The sequence below is a fragment of the Triturus cristatus genome, chromosome 2_2 (genome assembly GCF_964204655.1).
Source record: "Triturus cristatus chromosome 2_2, aTriCri1.1, whole genome shotgun sequence".
NCBI classification, from domain to species: domain Eukaryota; kingdom Metazoa; phylum Chordata; class Amphibia; order Caudata; family Salamandridae; genus Triturus; species Triturus cristatus.
The window spans coordinates 924436311-924457774 of NC_140582.1; the positions used below are offsets into that span (position 1 = coordinate 924436311).

The 21464-nt window shown below is 45.1% G+C and overlaps 1 protein-coding gene across 7 annotated transcripts in view; it reads right to left on the bottom strand.

Annotated features, from left to right (window-relative positions):
• The window catches only part of LOC146862954 (uncharacterized), a 376918-nt gene that overhangs the window by 138367 nt on the left and 217087 nt on the right, over positions 1–21464 (bottom strand). For 2 of the 7 annotated variants that reach the window (XM_085642327.1, XM_085642321.1), the window contains exons 11-13: positions 12016–12051; positions 7643–7678; positions 7224–7250 (exon numbers count right to left, since the gene is read on the bottom strand). In XM_085642327.1, the coding sequence (XP_085498453.1) occupies positions 7224–7250; positions 7643–7678; positions 12016–12051 (99 nt within the window). The remainder of the gene's footprint in view (positions 1–7223; positions 7251–7642; positions 7679–12015; positions 12052–21464) is intronic. The other 5 variants (XM_085642324.1, XM_085642323.1, XM_085642322.1 and 2 more) reach the window with 5 other exon arrangements.

Below are 21464 nucleotides of genomic sequence, written 5' to 3' on the forward strand. Positions count from 1 at the left end.
CGCCACTTCTATTATAAATATGCCCCTTAGTTCTAGTTCTCACCCGAACTATCTCAAACCTGAGTGATCTCACTTCTCCCTGTAAACAGCTGCTCGGAGCTGCAGCTCAGGCGCTCCATGGTACACCGGCCCCTCCTTCACAGATCGTACTGTAGCCCTGAACCAAGGCTTCCAATCTGACGTTGTCTGGACAAGCTTCAACAAGTGTTCAGCCCACTTAGAGGTCACTTATGTTTCCTGATTTCCACATTCATTTTGCTCATCAGGTTGTTCATTTATGCCTACACTGCATTTCTGTGTATTTGGCACTGTGCCCATGTTGCATTTCTATGGTTGCCTATGTTTTGCACTGTGATGGTTTGGTTGTGAATATGTTGCATTTCTGTACTGCATATAAAGCCCCAAAACCTGTCACTCAGGGAAAGAGACCGAGAGCACCATTGAGTGCACTGCCTTCTTTCTTGCTGGCCAACAAGCACTTGTACCAACAAATAAATGTCATCTGTTCCTGAGCAACTGCTGTGTCTGGTGTTATCTTTTTACCACTCCAGGGAGTTGCAGAATTTTTCCCTGACACACACTGCTTCCTACCAGAGCCTAAGCAGCATGAATGTAACAGAATTACAAGTGCTGCTTAAACGATTAAACGAAGACTTGCTTTCCTGTTCCATTTCTGTTTCCCTTCACTTTTTTACAATACTTCCATGATAAAAATACATTTCTGTTGTGCTTAAATGTCACTGCTTGAATTCTGTACAGCAGAGCATGAATCTCCTAAAATGTTACCGATTTCTTTAATCCTCAACTCTAGCTTTAATAATGACTTACATAGAAATATTTTAACTATGTGTACACAGCAAATTTCAGGCTGCATAACGTTGACTTTATTTTCACAGTACATATATAAAACAATCCTACATCCCACAAAGACATCAGAAAGATTTGGGTGAGGAGGAAAGGAGTAGTAGCTCAATAGAATAACTGTGTATTACAAGGAACAAAATACACCTTGCTTTACATAAGCTTGGAATTCTGTGACACTATCAAGTAAAATTTCTACACTTTTATTAATTCCTAACATGGAATATATAAGTATTTCTTGCCAAAAATAATTTCAGAATCTGAGCCACAACACACGCAGCCCTTCTGTCTTGCAGCAGGGCTACTTCTGACTGTAATGAAATATACAACATTTTAAGTTAAAGCAAACACATTTGAAAACATTTCAATAAGAGAATGACATGTTTAAATATACAAATTGAAACCTTTAATTGTTGATTTTTCATTGCAATTGGGCTTCTGCTATACTGAAATTAATTAAAGTCGAGTTTCTGTTTGCTCTCTTGGAATGTGGCAGGTCTCAAGAACAAATTGATGCGCGAAGATTGGGGCAATTTTATAGACAATTTTGACATCTGCCTAATGCAAGAGACATGGGCCTTAGAAAATTTCCAAAGGGCAGGCTTTGCATCTTTTAGTATACCAGTAGTAACTAGGGGTAAGGGCAGACCTTCCGGAGGCCTCACTACCTGGGTGGGTCTCCACCTGGGCGTTACGGCAAGACAACTCAACACTAACTCTGATGACATTTTATGTGTGTTGCTTGAGTTGCCTAAGAATAACCATTTGGCTCTCCTGAATGTTTACTCTAGACCTTCCCAGGGTGGCTGGGAATCCACGGTTATCGAGCAGTTAAATACATTTATTCTGTTTTTGGATCCCGGATATTCTGTAATTGTGGGCGGCGATTTTAACTGTCAATTCGAACCACTCGGTGTGTCGGTTCTAGACGACCCATCTGCTGAAAACGAACACCGGAACATCCCCGATCCCATGATCCCTTTGGTCAAATCCTGGACCCCTTTGGTTCTCCAGATTTCGGCTCTCACTCTCTCATTATCTCTGAGGGCATGTAATGGGAGATTCGACTCTGATAGACCTGGTCGAGCCACCTTCAACAGAATCGGACATACTTCTATCCTCGATTACATTCTCATTCAAACACGATTGTGGGACATGGTGCTTGATTTTGATGTGATTGAACGCGATGACAGCGATCACAATGCTTTGGTTGCCACATTCAAACCAGCTAGCTGGGGCATTAGTAACACTAGCCATAACACCATATCACCTACATTTGCGCAACCTTTAATCCTGCGCAACAATGGACGAAGGGTTAGATGGCCCCGCATTGCTGCAAGTACAAACAAAATGGCAGAGATTTATTGCCTCGCCCTACCCCATCTTATCGATATGTCTGAGGTTGGCTCAAATTGAATTAACACAGAACAGGTGATTGGACCTACAGGTATTCACCTACAGCTAGTGGAAAATCTCTCGAAGGTGTTTTGTTCGCCTGGGAACGCGAGGCCACATCTGCCCAAAAGGCATCTGTGGTATTCTGCCGAGTGCAGGAAATCAAAGAGCGATCTGCTCTTTGCAATCAAAGCCTTGGACAAAGGCACGATAAAAATTCTGAGGGCAAGGCACAAACAAACTTTAGAAAGGGCTAGAAAGGCCTGGGAGATCGAGACATGGGAGGAGCTAAGGTTAAGCTTGCGGGCCAAAGACTTTAAGGGTTTTTGGACCATTGTTAGTACGGGCAGGAAAGAACCTGGTACCATCTCATTCCCAAATATATCCGCAGAGGTATGGGAAGCTCACTACGGGGGCCTCTATTCTAGCCCAAACGACAACATATTATTTACATCCACTTCCCCTACTAGACCTGCTTGCCAAGCTGAAGCTCTTTTGGCAATAACTCCAAAGGAGGTGGAAACGGCCATACGTTTGTTGATACCTAATAAAGCGCCGGGACTGGACAAAATCCCTGGCGACCTCTACCGCTTGGAACCAAAGATCTGGGTCCCGTACCTTTGTGCTTTATTCAACTCTATCTTGATGGGTGCGGAACTCCCAGAGTCCTGGCTTGGTGCAGAAATCGTTCCGATATTCAAGAAAGGCAGTCTCTTACAACCTTCCAATTACAGGCCCATCAGCTTAATTGACATCACACAAAAGCTGTTCGGCCCTATAATTCTGGACAGATTAGAGTCTTGGGAGTCGGATAGTAACATTCTAAGCCCTTTCCAAGAGGGTTTCAGAGAGGGCATTTCCACTGTTGACCAGATCTTCCGACTTCAGATTATACACTGGAAGACCGTGAATCTAGAGGGTGGCAGCCTCTACCTCATTTCTGTTGATCTGAGGTCGGCATTTGACCTGGTCCCACGAGAACATCTGTGGAAGGTGCTTCTGGCACTAAATGTCCCTCTGTATCTTTTGGATATTGTGAGCAGACTCCACAGGAAAAATTTCGCCCAGGTCAGATGCGGAAAACATGGTGACCTGTCCTCCCGCTTCCCTGTTAACCGTGGAGTCCGTCAAGGATGCGTGTTGGCACCCACGCTATTCTGTTTATATATCAACGGACTCATTAAACATCTGGAGGGTATCAGGGATACAGATGCGCCAAGACTCGTCACGGGCCTGGTGCCAGCGTTGATGTTCGCTGACGATACTTTGTTGTTGTCCCGAATGTCAACTGGCATCCAGCGCATCTTGGATGGCTTTGTGGATTTCTGCGCTGAAAGAGGCTTAGAGATCAATTTAGCAAAAACTAAATTTATGATCCTCAACCCCCCAAAGCACACACGGCCAAACCCTGTTCTAAACGGCGTCTACCTTGAGCGGGTGACAACGTTCAGCTATCTGGGGATTGTTCTGCAAGAAAAGTTTGGATGGGGGGGACAAATTGCCAACTCTGAGTTGAAACTTGCACAAACCACTGGTGGAATTGGCCAGGGGTCAGGGAAGATGTGAAAGAGTGCTTCTCCACAGATCACATTAAGAGTATTATATTAAATAATTGGCCAGGGGTCAGGGAAGATGTGAAAGAGTGCTTCTCCACATATCACATTAAGAGTATTATATTAAATTTAAAATTAACTCGAGCAGCAGGTCCTGACAATCTACCAGCAGTTGTTATAAAAACGAATCCAGAGTGGTGGGCCGAGTTCTTTTCGAAGATGTTTCAGAGGACACTAATTACAGGAATTCTGCCAGATAGCTGGAAAGGGGCGATTATTAGGCCAATACACAAAAAAGGCGATGTAAATGATCCAAAAAATTACCGCTTGATAAATCTCCTGGATATAGGTGAAAAAGTATTTTCCAAAGTAATCCTAGGTATGCTAAAGGATTGGGCACATGATAACCAGATAGTACCCCAAGAACAGGGAGGATTTAGAGAAGGACACTCGATGGTGGACCACTGTTTTGCTCTCTGGGCCATAGCGCGGAAGTCAATAGAACAGAGGGGTAATTTATTCTGCTGCTTTGTGGACTTCCGCGCGGCTTTCGATCTTGTGGACAGGGAGCAGTTGTGGACAACCCTGATAGGGTATAAAATACCAGATGATCTCTTGGCCCTGATCCAGGCCTTACACACTGAAAATTGGGCCCAGATAATTTTGGATAAGGAGGGAGGACTGTCAGGGAGGATACAAATTGGAAATGGATTGAGGCAGGGGTGTGTACTTGCCCCCTTGCTTTTTTCCCTGTTCATAGCAGATTTACCTCAAAAACTAAGAGAGGTCAGAGGGGCTAGCCCGAAACTGGGAGGGAACCACGTACGCTGCTTATTATATGCAGATGACCTGGTGATTATGGACCAGACGGAGATAGGTCTCCAGAGAAAATTAAATAGGTTTAAAGACTACTGTGTGAATAAAAACTTAGTAGTGAATATGGAGAAGACAAAAATGTTATGCTTCGGGAGGAATAAAACAAAGTTTTTATGGAATCTTGGTATAGAACGCCTCGAGAGAGTAACGGAGTATAGGTATTTAGGAATGTGGTTTACAAGTAATTTAAAATGGAATACTCATCTGGAAGCGCTAAAAATGAGGGCAGCGGCATCTGTGAAGGGCCTAAAAAGATTCAGCAGCGTATATGGAGAGAGGTCGGATAGGCCGGTTATAAAGGCCTATACAGCAATGGTCCCACCACAATTCCTGTACGGGTCTGAAGTACTTTACTTAAGCGGAAAATCCAGCTGGGATAAAGAAGAGGGAAATATCCTAAAAAGCTTATTCTCGCTGCCAAAATCATCTATGGTACAAGCAGCAAGACTAGAGCTGGGAACTACCTCTTGGACCATAACAGCCTGTACGGCACTAATACGCTTCTGGCAGCGCTTAGGGGCAGAGGAGTCTCATAAAGTCTCCCAGTGGTGTAAAGCTGAAATTGCCACGAGTGAGCTGTCCTGGGCAAAAGAGGCAAAAATCGTAATAAAGGAAGCGTATGGAGTATTAGGTTTAAGGCTTGACCCGCAGCTAGGCTATCCCCGAATAGATAAGAAAGAACTCAGGTCCTTGGGTTTTGACACGTCCTGTATACATGACCGGGAGTATCTTTCGCGAAAGACTTCAGTATCCCATATGACTTTGGCTTGGGAAAAGGATAAACATTACCCTTATATAGATAGGTTACCAAGTCACTATTTACGACGTGAGGTGCTAAAAGTGCGAATGGGGATAAATCCCTGTTATATGAATAATGGGGTGAAAAATCTCATGATAGATCATAGCGGGAAATGCACTTGCACTTTGGGGACTTCTTGTGATATTGTACATATTTTATTTGATTGTATGAAATTTTTAGATATACGAAAGGAGATTCTACGCCCAATATTTATAAAATACAGAATAATGAGTAGGACGCAAGCTGTTGAACTTTTAATGGAAATGAGGAACTTAGACATAGCTTGCGCCATGGGGAAATTTATGTGTAAGGTTAAAGTGATTCTTAAGGGCACAGAGTAACTTTTGTATGTGTATGGTAACGTCGCTAAGAGACGGCGCAACTAAGAGATAGCAGTACTGTATTTGATCTATTGGAAATATTGGACGTATAGGTATAAATGTATGAATTACCCGGTTTTATTAATTTTAGAATATTTTGTAATAAAAAAAAAAAGGAGATGGATTAATTTAGGTGTGTTGAATATGCGTCATATTTTATATATGTATTTTAACAGGTAGAAAAGATGTAATGTATATACTTTTATGGTTGTAACAAACTAAATAAAGTTAAATTGACTGACTGACTGACACTGGTGGAATCTCACAAGTATTCAGAGGCTCGGTCTCCAAACCAGTGGGACCAGCAATTGAAATTTATAGGACCCAAGTGAGAGCTGCGTCCATCTACGGGGCAGAACTGTGGGGTCATTCAAGATTACACAACCTGAGTAGGACCGAAAATTCTTTCGTGAGGAGCTTGTTGGGCTTACCGTCTAGCTCCCCGCTGATTCCTATCAGGCTGGATTTCGGCTTGATACCCATGGACCAAGTGGTAATGCTGCGCCCACTAGTATTCTGGAAGAGACTTTGGTCTAACGCAGAGTTGGGTTCCTATCGGGAGGAATTTATGGGGGTTTGGCCCCTATTAAAGCATAAGAATATTCCCTGGTTGAGTTTTGTTAAGGATGCCTGCACCAAGATTGGTTTACCTGAATTATGGACTTCCCCAGAGATCTCGTGCCCGGCCCTACCAAAAGCAAAATTGGCAGAACAGGCCAGAAATTACCATCTCATGTGTCTACATGAACGTGCTGAATCCGGGAGGTTGACGACCGAGTACCTACAAATTAAAGACAACTATAGGAGAGAGGAATTCTTAGATCTGGTCAGTCCCCCGGCTGCTAGGAAGCTATATTGCCAACTGAGATTGGGTTGCCTGCCACTCAGATCGTTTACCTCAAGGTGGGTTCCAAATAACAGCACCGCTTGTCCGGCCTGTGGCTCCAGTCTGGAGGACGAAAAACACGTTTTCTTTTTCTGCCCTATTTACCATATCCAAAGAAAACGTTGGGTTAAGCCCATTTGTATCAACCTTGGTTTCAGAGAGTGTGAGCATGCAATGAGAGTCCTGAAATATGACACTCAACCCCCAATAGTATTTGCAGTTTCCCGGTTTTTAAATGCTATGTGGCTAAAACGTAGGAATTTTTTGTAGTTCAATATTGAGTTCTGCTCCTTCTGATTGTTATGCAATATTTTATAACTGTGACTCAATTTGCCTATTTTATTTGTGAATTGTGATAACCTATGTTGCTTTTATAGCCTCTGTGCCGAAATAAAGATTTACAATGGCAATGGAAATTAATTTCAACACTGAACTGAGTCAGACCTTGTGCAAAGTATAGCGAAAAAACAAACCTGATCCCCCGGTTCACCTTTCTCACCCTAGAAAGAAATGTAAATAAAAATTAAGCAATCCTCTTTTTTAAAAAGGAGGGCTGCAGAGAAAGACTACAAAGAGAAATGTGGAGATTTTGCCACAAATGGGAGGTAGGTTTCTGAAATACTCGTGTATCTTGAGCTGGGACTGTCACATGCCACATATAGGTAACATTTTGGGCACACCTGGAAGGCTAACCATGCAAAATCCTGGAAAAGCTGATTGTGGGGCCAAGCATGTCATTGTAAATGTCGTTTCGCATGTTTGTGACACCAATCGATCAGTCCGTGACATGGTTTACCATGAAAGAAACAGATAAACTATGCAAGGTACCATCAAAAAATGCTATTTTTGTGTCATGATATCTATTTTTTTTTTATGTATAATTGCCACTAACCTTTTCTCCAGGATCGCCCTTTTTGCCTGGTTCTCCCTGAAAGGGAAAGAAAGAGAACGCGAATGAATGGAAGAGAGCACCCAAAGATAACTGAAGAAAGATGCAAAAACAGACAGACAGACAAAAATGAGAACAAAAGGGGCGTCAAGCAAAATAAAAGTAAATGGTAGCGAGAAAAAGAAAGATGTAATTAGAACACAATGACTATTCGTAGAAAGAACGAAAGATAAAAAGAAAATGAAACAAAGAGGGGGGGAACACAAAAATAATGACAATGTCAAAAAAAGAAACAATTGCATTGGTGATATGCACAATTTGTTACAACAACATCAAAATGAACCAATTCAAAATGCAAAGGGTTAAAACTCAATCAGATAGGACTCTTGTGTGCCGCGGTCCTGGTCATTCATGCCAGAGCCCTGCTAGTGGCATTGGTGCATAGAATAAAATATTTTCCTACAAGCGCCTGCCTCCTGAAGACATTTTACCAATTAAAGGAGTCTTTGGAGGAAACAGCTATCCTCCTACCACAGGCCTACAGGTCGAAAGATGACTACAGCTTGTGATGGGCAGTAATCCACCCCACCAGAGTTACAAATGACTGTGGGGAGATTGCAATTATCGGTTCATTTGTTGGCCCACTCATAATGCGCCCCTAACTCCGTGAAAGAATGGGATGCCCTTAGTACAAGTTCAAAAGCATTTCTGTGAACTTTGAATTCTGCATTTTAGAATTATGAGTACTGGTTAATAATAAATGAAACTGACTTCCCATGTAAGGTCAGTAGATGCGTATAGCTTCCTATTGAACAAGCTTTGGCAAAGCCAATAGCCCTAGAATTTAAAGTGTGAGGGCAAAGCTCCTGGCATTGCCATTGCTGGCATGTAAAAGATAGTGAAAAATATGTAAAAGCAAAAAGAGAAAAGACTGGTGGTGTCTCAAACATGGAGGGACCAGTAGCCATTCTGTAGGGTTTTGTTTTGATGATAAAACCCAATTCAGGATGGCCTCTGGTGCATCATGGCCGAAGTGAACGCGTGAGGGGCCATTTTGAAACCGGTTCTCTGAAACAAAAAGAATTTCAAGATGGCCATGAGTGTGTGTGCATGTGTACACTATGACACATGCTGGGCCGGCCTTGAGCATGGGTGAGCAACACCCAGGCCCAGGGAGCCAATAATCCGAGGGGCAAAGCGGGGAGCTACATCCCTCAAGAGGGACCCATGAAAGACTTTGTACTCAGCCCTTAATGTACCTCAGCGTAAGTGTTAGCACCCCATCAACCTCCTGCCTTCCTCCCAGCTTTGTCGCACCTCCTGCAGTCACACTGCAATGTACCCACCCCCCCACAACAAACACCAAACTTTCTTTCTGCCCAAGGCCCTGTCCTGCTCAATCCGATTTAGGGCCGGCCCTGCACAGATGCATGTGCGTCGCAATGCACTGGCAGCCATTGTGGCTTTTTATGTGTAAGTTGGTTGACTGGCTTTTTGGAACAGTGTATTGAATTTAAAAGAGGAAGCACGGGTGCTCAAAATAATTGAGCAAGTGGGTAGCAGTGTGCTGATGCTAGACCCATGCAAAATATATAAATAGGGAAGGGGAGGGCCGGGAGAGGACAAGTGAGGATCTGGGGATGAGGCAACTAGAAGCAAAAGAGGAGTGTGGAGGGGTGACGGAACAACAGAGGACATGGTGGAATGAACTAAAACCAAAACAGGAGAGTAGAGGGGTGGTACAGCAACAGGAGCATTGATGGAGGGGGGGGGGGAACAACAACAGGAGAGCAAGGAGGCATGGGCAATGGAGGAAGTGGGAGAACTTTACAGGGGAAGCGATGGCAATAAACTTGAAAAACATGGACATCCCCATGGAGCACTGGAAGAAAAATGGAATTCCTCTATTGCAAACAATGAAATAATAGTACTCATCCACTCAGAAACAATGTAAAACAGCAATGGTCTAGGAGAGGGGCAAACTCAAAAGGCTCTATTCGTAAAGGTAGTTTTACACATGAGTAAATCTACACATGTAAATTAAGTTTGTAGTCCATTTACTACTTTCAGCACCATCTACAAGAGCAAATGTACTAAAAGTATGGAATTACATGAAGGAGGAGGTGGAGCCAAATTTAGAGTGTAATGTTACTATTAGTAAGTTTTCACACATAGACTGGTGGGATCTCAGGGCGGGGTAAGGGGGTTTAGAGTTTATCGCCAAAGGTACGGGACTGTGTACAGCGAGATACGGGTAAAACGTGCTCGGACCTTACTACGGACGGGGGCCGCTCCAAAGACAAGGCTTTCAAGGGATAGCTTATTGAAACCATGCAGGAGCAGAGCCAGCGGCACACGGCGATGCCCGGCCTCCGGGATGTGGGATAGCCGGGGCTGCTGGGTTAACCATTGTGACACTGTAGCCGGCCCCCGGGTTGTAGGCGCAGAGCTTTGTATGTGGATGTACCTTTTTGCAGTCAATAAAAAGATCAAAAAAAAAAGTTTTCACACATAGACGGAAGTTTCTGCCACGGGGACATAATGTAAAAGTATTGAAACATTTTAAGAGCTGCTCTCCACCTAAAACTTGCGAGCTACCCAGGGTTCCATGCTCTTTTTTTGCGTTATGAGGCACACTAAGCCTGAAAGGGTATTGTTTAAACGTTTTGATAAGCATATTAAACTTTTTTTTAAATTGGTAAAAATATTTTAATGATAAATGTTAATGCTAATTAATTATATATGTTTGTATTAAATGGTAAACACAAAAAATGCTTCAGCACCATTAACTTAATTTTTAATTATTAAAAAATATTAAATTACATTTTTTATTTAAAAAAATACCTCCTACTGTAACATTTCCATATGTATTTATTGTGTATTAAAATTACTAAATGTTATGTATATAAATATATTTTATGAATTCAATAAAAAAAAAAGAAAGTTACATTTATTTTTCAATGACAAAGGTAAGTAACATGTTTTATAATAAAGTATTTTTAATGTATATGTAATTTTTTTTAAACATTAATAAATTGGTAAATGTTTTTATTTGTAAGTAGAAATAAATTAATTTATTTTAACATTATTTCCTATGGGTTTTCTGATTAAGTGCCTTCCTCCATTATTTTCTATTGGAGGGTATTACAGTACTTATGAGTGGCCCAGTGGTGCTGAAATTACTCTGAGGTCAAGCCTCCTACACAGCATGTGCGGTTACTGCTGCAAGAAGTATTGTTCGCTTATTGTGGGCTTTTGCTTACAATTAATGGGTTCTTTGTCACTCTCATTGGCTTATTTGTTAGCCTGTGTGATCTTTCCTTCCGTTTCTTGTACTTGTATTTGTCCCTCCCCTGAAACATGGATGCACTATGCCCTTCTACTGCTCATTTTTCAGGCGCTACTTTTTTCTTTTGTATAAGCATTTCATGAGAATGCATGTATTTTCCAGCTGTCTTCCTAGTGTGCTTCCTTTCTCCCTCCATGCTGCATGTTGGGCTCTCTTTTTTGCCCGTGCACTTTTCCCCCCCACTCCCATTGCCCTCGTCTTTTTACTCGCTTACTTTTCCTCCCCACTCCATGTTGCTCTCGCTTCCTGTTAGTTTGCTTCCCGCTCCGTGCATTCCATGTTGCTTCCCCCTCCACTAGTGCCCCCTGTGTTGCTACCGCCCAGCCCTCTTTGTTGCTTCCTGTTAGATTTGGGAGTCTGGTTGGCACAGGCAGGTACTTGTGACAAGCAGGGACCCTCTCCTCTAGTCAGGGTAAGGGGGTACACTCCTAAAGTAACCCCTGCTCACCCTCTAGGTAGCTTGGCGCGAGCAGACAAGGCTTATCTCAGAGCGTTATAGGTTAAGCATTTGTGAACATATACAGTAACTCAGTGACAACACCACAAATGGACACCACACTAGATTTATATCAAAAATAGTGATCTTTTATATAAAGACTTAGCACAAGACCAAATAACGACAAAAATGACATACACAGTTCAAGAATATGATTTCAGAAAGAGTTCTTAGGTTAGCGACAAAATCATTCACATTAGCGTCAGTTTTAACCCATACTATCTGGGGATGCGATAAAAGTTCTTAGCGGCGCTCCGGCGTTGAAAATCAAGGCGTAGATTATCCGGTAGAAATTTACTCGCTAAGGCACGATGTGACAAAATTCAGCCCGCTAATGAGCGGGGCGACAGTTTCAGATTGTGGGGCCAAGCATGTCATTGTAAATGTCGTTTCGCATGTTTGTGACACCAATCGATCAGTCCGTGACATGGTTTACCATGAAAGAAACAGATAAACTATGCAAGGTACCATCAAAAAATGCTATTTTTGTGTCATGATATCTATTTTTTTTTATGTATAATTGCCACTAACCTTTTCTCCAGGATCGCCCTTTTTGCCTGGTTCTCCCTGAAAGGGAAAGAAAGAGAACGCGAATGAATGGAAGAGAGCACCCAAAGATAACTGAAGAAAGATGCAAAAACAGACAGACAGACAAAAATGAGAACAAAAGGGGCGTCAAGCAAAATAAAAGTAAATGGTAGCGAGAAAAAGAAAGATGTAATTAGAACACAATGACTATTCGTAGAAAGAACGAAAGATAAAAAGAAAATGAAACAAAGAGGGGGGGAACACAAAAATAATGACAATGTCAAAAAAAGAAACAATTGCATTGGTGATATGCACAATTTGTTACAACAACATCAAAATGAACCAATTCAAAATGCAAAGGGTTAAAACTCAATCAGATAGGACTCTTGTGTGCCGCGGTCCTGGTCATTCATGCCAGAGCCCTGCTAGTGGCATTGGTGCATAGAATAAAATATTTTCCTACAAGCGCCTGCCTCCTGAAGACATTTTACCAATTAAAGGAGTCTTTGGAGGAAACAGCTGTCCTCCTACCACAGGCCTACAGGTCGAAAGATGACTACAGCTTGTGATGGGCAGTAATCCACCCCACCAGAGTTACAAATGACTGTGGGGAGATTGCAATTATCGGTTCATTTGTTGGCCCACTCATAATGCGCCCCTAACTCCGTGAAAGAATGGGATGCCCTTAGTACAAGTTCAAAAGCATTTCTGTGAACTTTGAATTCTGCATTTTAGAATTATGAGTACTGGTTAATAATAAATGAAACTGACTTCCCATGTAAGGTCAGTAGATGCGTATAGCTTCCTATTGAACAAGCTTTGGCAAAGCCAATAGCCCTAGAATTTAAAGTGTGAGGGCAAAGCTCCTGGCATTGCCATTGCTGGCATGTAAAAGATAGTGAAAAATATGTAAAAGCAAAAAGAGAAAAGACTGGTGGTGTCTCAAACATGGAGGGACCAGTAGCCATTCTGTAGGGTTTTGTTTTGATGATAAAACCCAATTCAGGATGGCCTCTGGTGCATCATGGCCGAAGTGAACGCGTGAGGGGCCATTTTGAAACCGGTTCTCTGAAACAAAAAGAATTTCAAGATGGCCATGAGTGTGTGTGCATGTGTACACTATGACACATGCTGGGCCGGCCTTGAGCATGGGTGAGCAACACCCAGGCCCAGGGAGCCAATAATCCGAGGGGCAAAGCGGGGAGCTACATCCCTCAAGAGGGACCCATGAAAGACTTTGTACTCAGCCCTTAATGTACCTCAGCGTAAGTGTTAGCACCCCATCAACCTCCTGCCTTCCTCCCAGCTTTGTCGCACCTCCTGCAGTCACACTGCAACATACCCCCCCCCACAACAAACACCAAACTTTCTTTCTGCCCAAGGCCCTGTCCTGCTCAATCCGATTTAGGGCCGGCCCTGCACAGATGCATGTGCGTCGCAATGCACTGGCAGCCATTGTGGCTTTTTATGTGTAAGTTGGTTGACTGGCTTTTTGGAACAGTGTATTGAATTTAAAAGAGGAAGCACGGGTGCTCAAAATAATTGAGCAAGTGGGTAGCAGTGTGCTGATGCTAGACCCATGCAAAATATATAAATAGGGAAGGGGAGGGCCGGGAGAGGACAAGTGAGGATCTGGGGATGAGGCAACTAGAAGCAAAAGAGGAGTGTGGAGGGGTGACGGAACAACAGAGGACATGGTGGAATGAACTAAAACCAAAACAGGAGAGTAGAGGGGTGGTACAGCAACAGGAGCATTGATGGAGGGGGGGGGGAACAACAACAGGAGAGCAAGGAGGCATGGGCAATGGAGGAAGTGGGAGAACTTTACAGGGGAAGCGATGGCAATAAACTTGAAAAACATGGACATCCCCATGGAGCACTGGAAGAAAAATGGAATTCCTCTATTGCAAACAATGAAATAATAGTACTCATCCACTCAGAAACAATGTAAAACAGCAATGGTCTAGGAGAGGGGCAAACTCAAAAGGCTCTATTCGTAAAGGTAGTTTTACACATGAGTAAATCTACACATGTAAATTAAGTTTGTAGTCCATTTACTACTTTTAGCACCATCTACAAGAGCAAATGTACTAAAAGTATGGAATTACATGAAGGAGGAGGTGGAGCCAAATTTAGAGTGTAATGTTACTATTAGTAAGTTTTCACACATAGACTGGTGGGATCTCAGGGCGGGGTAAGGGGGTTTAGAGTTTATCGCTAAAGGTACGGGACTGTGTACAGCGAGATACGGGTAAAACGTGCTCGGACCTTACTACGGACGGGGGCCGCTCCAAAGACAAGGCTTTCAAGGGATAGCTTATTGAAACCATGCAGGAGCAGAGCCGGCGGCACACGGCGATGCCCGGCCTCCGGGATGTGGGATAGCCGGGGCTGCTGGGTTAACCATTGTGACACTGTAGCCGGCCCCCGGGTTGTAGGCGCAGAGCTTTGTATGTGGATGTACCTTTTTGCAGTCAATAAAAAGATCAAAAAAAAAAGTTTTCACACATAGACGGAAGTTTCTGCCACGGGGACATAATGTAAAAGTATTGAAACATTTTAAGAGCTGCTCTCCACCTAAAACTTGCGAGCTACCCAGGGTTCCATGCTCTTTTTTTGCGTTATGAGGCACACTAAGCCTGAAAGGGTATTGTTTAAACGTTTTGATAAGCATATTAAACTTTTTTTTAAATTGGTAAAAATATTTTAATGATAAATGTTAATGCTAATTAATTATATATGTTTGTATTAAATGGTAAACACAAAAAATGCTTCAGCACCATTAACTTAATTTTTAATTATTAAAAAATATTAAATTACATTTTTTATTTAAAAAAATACCTCCTACTGTAACATTTCCATATGTATTTATTGTGTATTAAAATTACTAAATGTTATGTATATAAATATTTTTTATGAATTCAATAAAAAAAAAAGAAAGTTACATTTATCTTTCAATGACAAAGGTAAGTAACATGTTTTATAATAAAGTATTTTTAATGTATATGTAATTTTTTTTAAACATTAATAAATTGGTAAATGTTTTTATTTGTAAGTAGAAATAAATTAATTTATTTTAACATTATTTCCTATGGGTTTTCTGATTAAGTGCCTTCCTCCATTATTTTCTATTGGAGGGTATTACAGTACTTATGAGTGGCCCAGTGGTGCTGAAATTACTCTGAGGTCAAGCCTCCTACACAGCATGTGCGCTTACTGCTGCAAGAAGTATTGTTCGCTTATTGTGGGCTTTTGCTTACAATTAATGGGTTCTTTGTCACTCTCATTGGCTTATTTGTTAGCCTGTGTGATCTTTCCTTCCGTTTCTTGTACTTGTATTTGTCCCTCCCCTGAAACATGGATGCACTATGCCCTTCTACTGCTCATTTTTCAGGCGCTACTTTTTTCTTTTGTATAAGCATTTCATGAGAATGCATGTATTTTCCAGCTGTCTTCCTAGTGTGCTTCCTTTCTCCCTCCATGCTGCATGTTGGGCACTCTTTTTTGCCCGTGCACTTTTCCCCCCCACTCCCATTGCCCTCTTGTCTTTTTACTCGCTTACTTTTCCTCCCCACTCCATGTTGCTCTCGCTTCCTGTTAGTTTGCTTCCCGCTCCGTGCATTCCATGTTGCTTCCCCCTCCACTAGTGCCCCCTGTGTTGCTACCGCCCAGCCCTCTTTGTTGCTTCCTGTTAGATTTGGGAGTCTGGTTGGCACAGGCAGGTACTTGTGACAAGCAGGGACCCTCTCCTCTAGTCAGGGTAAGGGGGTACACTCCTAAAATAACCCCTGCTCACCCTCTAGGTAGCTTGGCGCGAGCAGACAAGGCTTATCTCAGAGCGTTATAGGTTAAGCATTTGTGAACATATACAGTAACTCAGTGACAACACCACAAATGGACACCACACTAGATTTATATCAAAAATAGTGATCTTTTATATAAAGACTTAGCACAAGACCAAATAACAACAAAAATGACATACACAGTTCAAGAATATGATTTCAGAAAGAGTTCTTAGGTTAGCGACAAAATCATTCACATTAGCGTCAGTTTTAACCCATACTACCTGGGGATGCGATAAAAGTTCTTAGCGGCGCTCCGGCGTTGAAAATCAAGACGTAGATTATCCGGTAGAAATTTACTCGCTAAGGCACGATGTGACAAAATTCAGCCCGCTAATGAGCGGGGCGACAGTTTCACCAGGGGTTATCTTGGTTGGGCCTGCGACGAGTTTCGCAGCGATCCAATTCCTCACTCTAACGAGCGGTGCAATGATTTTGGCTGTTCTGCGACGATTTCACACAGCAGCGGCAGGCTCTGCGACGAAGTTCGCAGCGTTAGAATTCTTCCCGCTAACAGGCGGAGCGGGGATCTTAGCTGGATGTGCGGCGATGTCCGCAGCTATCAAATTCGACCCGCTAACGAGCGGGGCGACGATTTTTCCAGAGCTGATCTGGCTCAGCGTCAGCAGGCTCTGCAACGATGTTCGCAGCGATCGAATTCTGCCCGCTAACAGGCAGAGCGGGGATCGGGTCTGGTAGCGATCAATTTTCGGCCCGCTAACGAGCGCGGTGACGATTTTTCCAGCGCTGATCGTGCTCAGCGGCAGCAGGCTCTGCGGCGATTTCTGCACGCTAACGAGCGGTGCGACTGGAATGTTCTCGCTAAGCCGGCTGTGCGTGAAAAAGTGGAGATCTTTGGTTTCTTTCTTCTTGGCCAGCTTCACAACAGCAGGCACAGCTTCCAGAGGCCCCACAACTGGTTCCAGCACTCTAGGAAGGGCAGAACTCACACAGCAAATTTCAGGGGGAAGCTGGGGGTGAAGTCCTTTTGTTCCTGGGACTTCTTAACAGGAGGCCAGCTCTACTCAGGCACGCGGAGATCTTTTTAGCACAAGTTGAAATAAAGTATTTTGTAGTCTTTCTCCTCTCCTTCAGCAGCAAGGCAACCACTGCAGGCTAATCCCCCAGGTCAGTGACAGTACTCCTCCTTACAGCTTTCCCAGTTCCTTCTCCTCAGGCAGAGGTTCTTCTTGTCAAGCCGGATCTAATTTCTTGGGAGCAGGGTCCCAATACTTATACCCCTAATCACTTTGTTCCTCTGGGGTAGAGGGGCCTTTGCCCAGCCAGAACCAGTTCCTGAGCACTTTGTTGACATGTCTGACTTTCCATTCAGGGTGCAGGACAGAGACATCAGCCGCTCCACAGGAGGTGGAGCCAGCATTGTGGTGGCAGAGCACAGCCCTATTCAGAGTCCAGGTGCACTCCTCCCACCCATCTGGATGTAAATCTCTCTATTCACCACCAGGCTACCTAGCCCTGCCCTCTGGGATTCCCCAGCCCTGTCACTCACAGAAACCAGACAGCAGATACACATCATAGCAGAGGCGGGCTGAAATGGTTAGGCAAGCAAATACCAGCTTTCTAAAAGTGGTATTTGCAAACACAGAATATTAAAATAAACTTTACTAAAAGATGTATTTTATTATTCTGAGTTCAGGCATACTAAACTTGAATTTCTACCATGTTCCCTGGGTCTGTTAGGATCATAGAATGTAACAATTCTAACAGCCCATTCTGACCTATGAGAACAGGTAGCCTTGCAATAGTGAAAAACGAAAATGGCTGTAATTCACTATTAGGACATGCCACACACATCAGGGCTTGTCCTACCTTATGCATACAATGCACCCTGCCCTTGGGCCTACAATAGGGGTGACTCATATGAAGTAAAGGGAAGGTTTAGGGACTGGCAAGTGGGTGGACTTGCCCAGTCAGCATGACGGTACTAGACTGCACGCAGGTTCTGCAATGGCAGACCTTAGACACATTTTACAGGGCTGCTTCTGTGGGTGGCACAACCAGTGCTGCAAGCCCACTAGCAGCATTTGGATTTACAAGCCCTGGGCACTCCTGGTGCACTTTACTGGGGTCTGATAGTAAACCAAATAAGCCAATCATGGAATCCAACCAACATATACATTTTATACAGGGAGCACTTGCACTGTGGCACTGGTTGGCAGTGGCACAGTGCTCTGAGCAGCTAACACCAGCAAAACACATGAGGCACAGCAACAAAAATTGGAAGGGAGACTAACGCCAAGGTGCCAGGTCTAACACGTGTCCCCTCCAGCTGAAATGTGGGGAGAGCTACCCTACCCCAGGGAGTTCCTCCTCACTAAGGTGGAAAAATCTGGACAGACCATCAGCATTGGCGTGATCTGTACCAGGGCGATGTTTGACCGTGAAATCCATACCCTGTAGGGAAATGGACCACCTCAACAGCTTTGGATTTTCACCCCTCATCTACATCAACCATCTGAGGTGCCTGTGGTCTGTCTGAACCCGGAAGTGAGTCCCAAACAGGTAGGGTCTTAGCTTCTTCAGTGCCCAGACCACAGCAAATGCCTCACGCTCAATTGCACTCCACCTCTGTTCCCGTGAAAGTAACCTCCTACTGATGAAGGCTACAGGTTGGTCAAAGCCCTCCTCAGTAATCTGTGAGAGAACAGCCCCTACACCATGCTCTGAAGCGTCTGTTTGCACAATGAACTCGTTGGAGAAGTTGGGTACCAGGAGCACGGGCGCCGTGCACATGGCAGTTTTCAGTGCCTCAAAAGCTTTCTGACAGGTGTCAGTCCAAATCACTTTCCTGGGCTGCTTCTTGGAAGTCAGCTCTGTCAAGGGTGCAACAATGTTGCCGTACCCCTTGACAAACCTCCTGTAGTACCCTGTGAGTCCTAAAAAGTCTCTCACCTCTGTCTGGGTTTTGGGGGGTTCCCAAGCCAGGATGGTTTCAATCTTGGGTTGAAGGGGCGCCACCTGGCCGCTCCCAACTTGGTGTCCCAAGTACACCACCGAACCCTGACCGATCTGGCACTTGCTTGCCCTGATCGTGAGGCCTGCCTTTCGCAGTGCCAACAACACTTCCCAGAGGTGGCGCAGATGTTCTTCCCAAGTGACACTGAACACTGCGATGTCATCCAGGTAGGCGGCACTGAACTCATCCAGCCCAACCAACACCTGGTTGACCAACCTCTGAAAGGCGGCAGGGGCATTCTTCATCCCAAAGGGCATAACCCGGAACTGGAAATGCCCATCTGGTGTGGAGAATGCTGACCTCTCTTTGGCCCCATCAGTCAAGGCGATCTGCCAGTAGCCAGACGTCAAGTCAAACGTGCTGAGGTACCGTGCAGCCCCTAACCGGTCAATGAGCTCATCAGATTTGGGGTTGGGGTGCGCGTCAGTCTTCGTGACTGAATTGAGTCCTCTGTAGTCCACACAGAACCGGAGTTCGGGTGTGGCCCCCGGCACTGCAGCCTTTGGGACCAAGACCACTGGGCTGGCCCAAGGACTGCTGAAGGACTCAATCACCCCAAGTGCAAGCATCTTTGAGACTTCCTCTTTGATGCAAGCCCTGACCCGGTCAGTTACTCTGTAAGCCTTGTGCCTCACAGGCAAGCTGTCTCCTGTATCCACATCATAGACGCACCAATCTGTGATACTAGGAACCAGGGAGAACAGATCAGAAAACTGTCCCAGCACTTGGCGGCAGTCATTCTGTTGCTCAGGGGTCAGGGTGGGAGAGAGGTTAACTCCATCCACTGACCCATCTTCCTCTGTGGCTGCCAGGAGGTCAGGAAGAGGCTCATTCTCCTCCTCCATTCCAGCATCTTTTGCCAAGAGCATGCCCACTTCATACCTCTCCAAGTGGGGCTTAAGGCGGTTGACATGTAGGACCCTCAAGGGGTTCCTGGGAGACCGCAAGTCCACCGAATAGGTAACAGGACTCTTGCGCTCCACAACCTCAAAGGGGCCGGTCCACTTATCCTGGAGCGCACAAGGCTCCACTGGGGCCAAGACCCACACCTTCTGTCCAGGCTGAAGCTCTACCAGAGTGGCATTCTGGTCGTACCACCGCTTCATCTCCTCCTGGATGGCTTCCATATTTGCCTCAGCAAGTTGCCTGAAATGCCAAGTCTGATTCCTGAAGGCCAGCATGTAGCTATATACATTCTGGGGAGGTTTCCTGGGAGATTGCTCCCAGCCTTCTTTGACCAGACTTAGAGGTCCTCTCACTGGGTGGCCATACAGGAGCTCAAAGGGGCTGAACCCTAGAGACTTCTGTGGCACCTCGCGGTAAGCAAAGAGAAGGCATGGTAAGAGGACATCCCACTTATGCCTCATGGGTTCCTCCAGACCCATTATCATGCCCTTGAGGGTACGGCTGAATCTCTCAACCAACCCATTTCCTTGGGGGTGGTAAGGTGTGGTAAACTTGTAGGTTACACCACACTCTTGCCAAAGGGATTTCATATACTTGGATATGAAATTGGTACCCCGGTCAGACACCACCTCTAGAGGGAATCCCACTCTGGAGAAAATTCCCATCAGTGCACGTCCCACCACGGGGGCCGTCACTGTCCTCAGAGGGATGGCTTCCGGGTACCGGGTGGCATGGTCCACCAGGACCAGGATAAACCTGTTGCCCATGGCTGTCCTGGGGTCCGGGGGCCCCACAATGTCAATCCCCACTCGCTGGAATGGGGTACTGACCACAGGGAATGGCTGGAGAGGAGCCTTCTGCTTCATCCCACTCTTTCCACTTGCCTGGCAAGTCGGACAGGTCCTGCAGTGAGTGTCTGAACTCCTGTGCATTTGAGGCCAATAAAAGTGGGTGACAAGCCTTTCAAAGGTCTTGTCCTGCCCCAAATATCCTGCCAATGGCACATTGTGAGCCAGCCCCAGTAGGAAGGCTCTGAAGCTCTGGGGTACCACCAGCGCACGGGCTGACCCAGGCTCAGCAACCTTAGGCTCTGAATATAGGAGGTCATTCTCCCAGTAAATGAAATGTGTTCCAGACTGACCACCTTTGGCCTGGTCTGCAGCCTGCTGCCGCCGGCCCGCGAGAGAAGGACACTCTTTCTGCTCCCTGCAGAATTCTTCCCTGGAGGGGCCTCCTTCCTGCTGCCAATGGGTCAGCTCAGGCAGGTCCCCCAGTTCAGCTATCTGTTCCCCTGTAGGCTCCAGGGCATGCCCCTCAAGGTCTGATTCCTCCTGGACCGTGGGAACGACAGGGGACGGTTTCCCGCGCCCCCTGCCTCTTCTCTCTAAGGCCGGTCCCTGTGCCTCCCCCTCAGGCTCGAGGACCTCTTGAGCACCCCTACTAGCTGCCATTGACCGGGTAGTCACGCACGCCCAGTAAGGCAGACCCACCATCCTCAGGTGAGCACTCTCCTCCACCTTTTCCCAAGGTGAGCTCTCCAAATCGTTCCCCAACAAACAGTCAACAGGCATGGCGGTTCTCACAGCTACTTGAAGAGTACCAGAGAACCCCCCACTCAAAGGGAACCTGAGCCATTGGACACTGACTCTCAGTGTTGTCGGCGTTCACGACTCGGCAGAATGCATGTGGGACAACCTGCTCTTGAGACACCAGGTGACACTTGACAG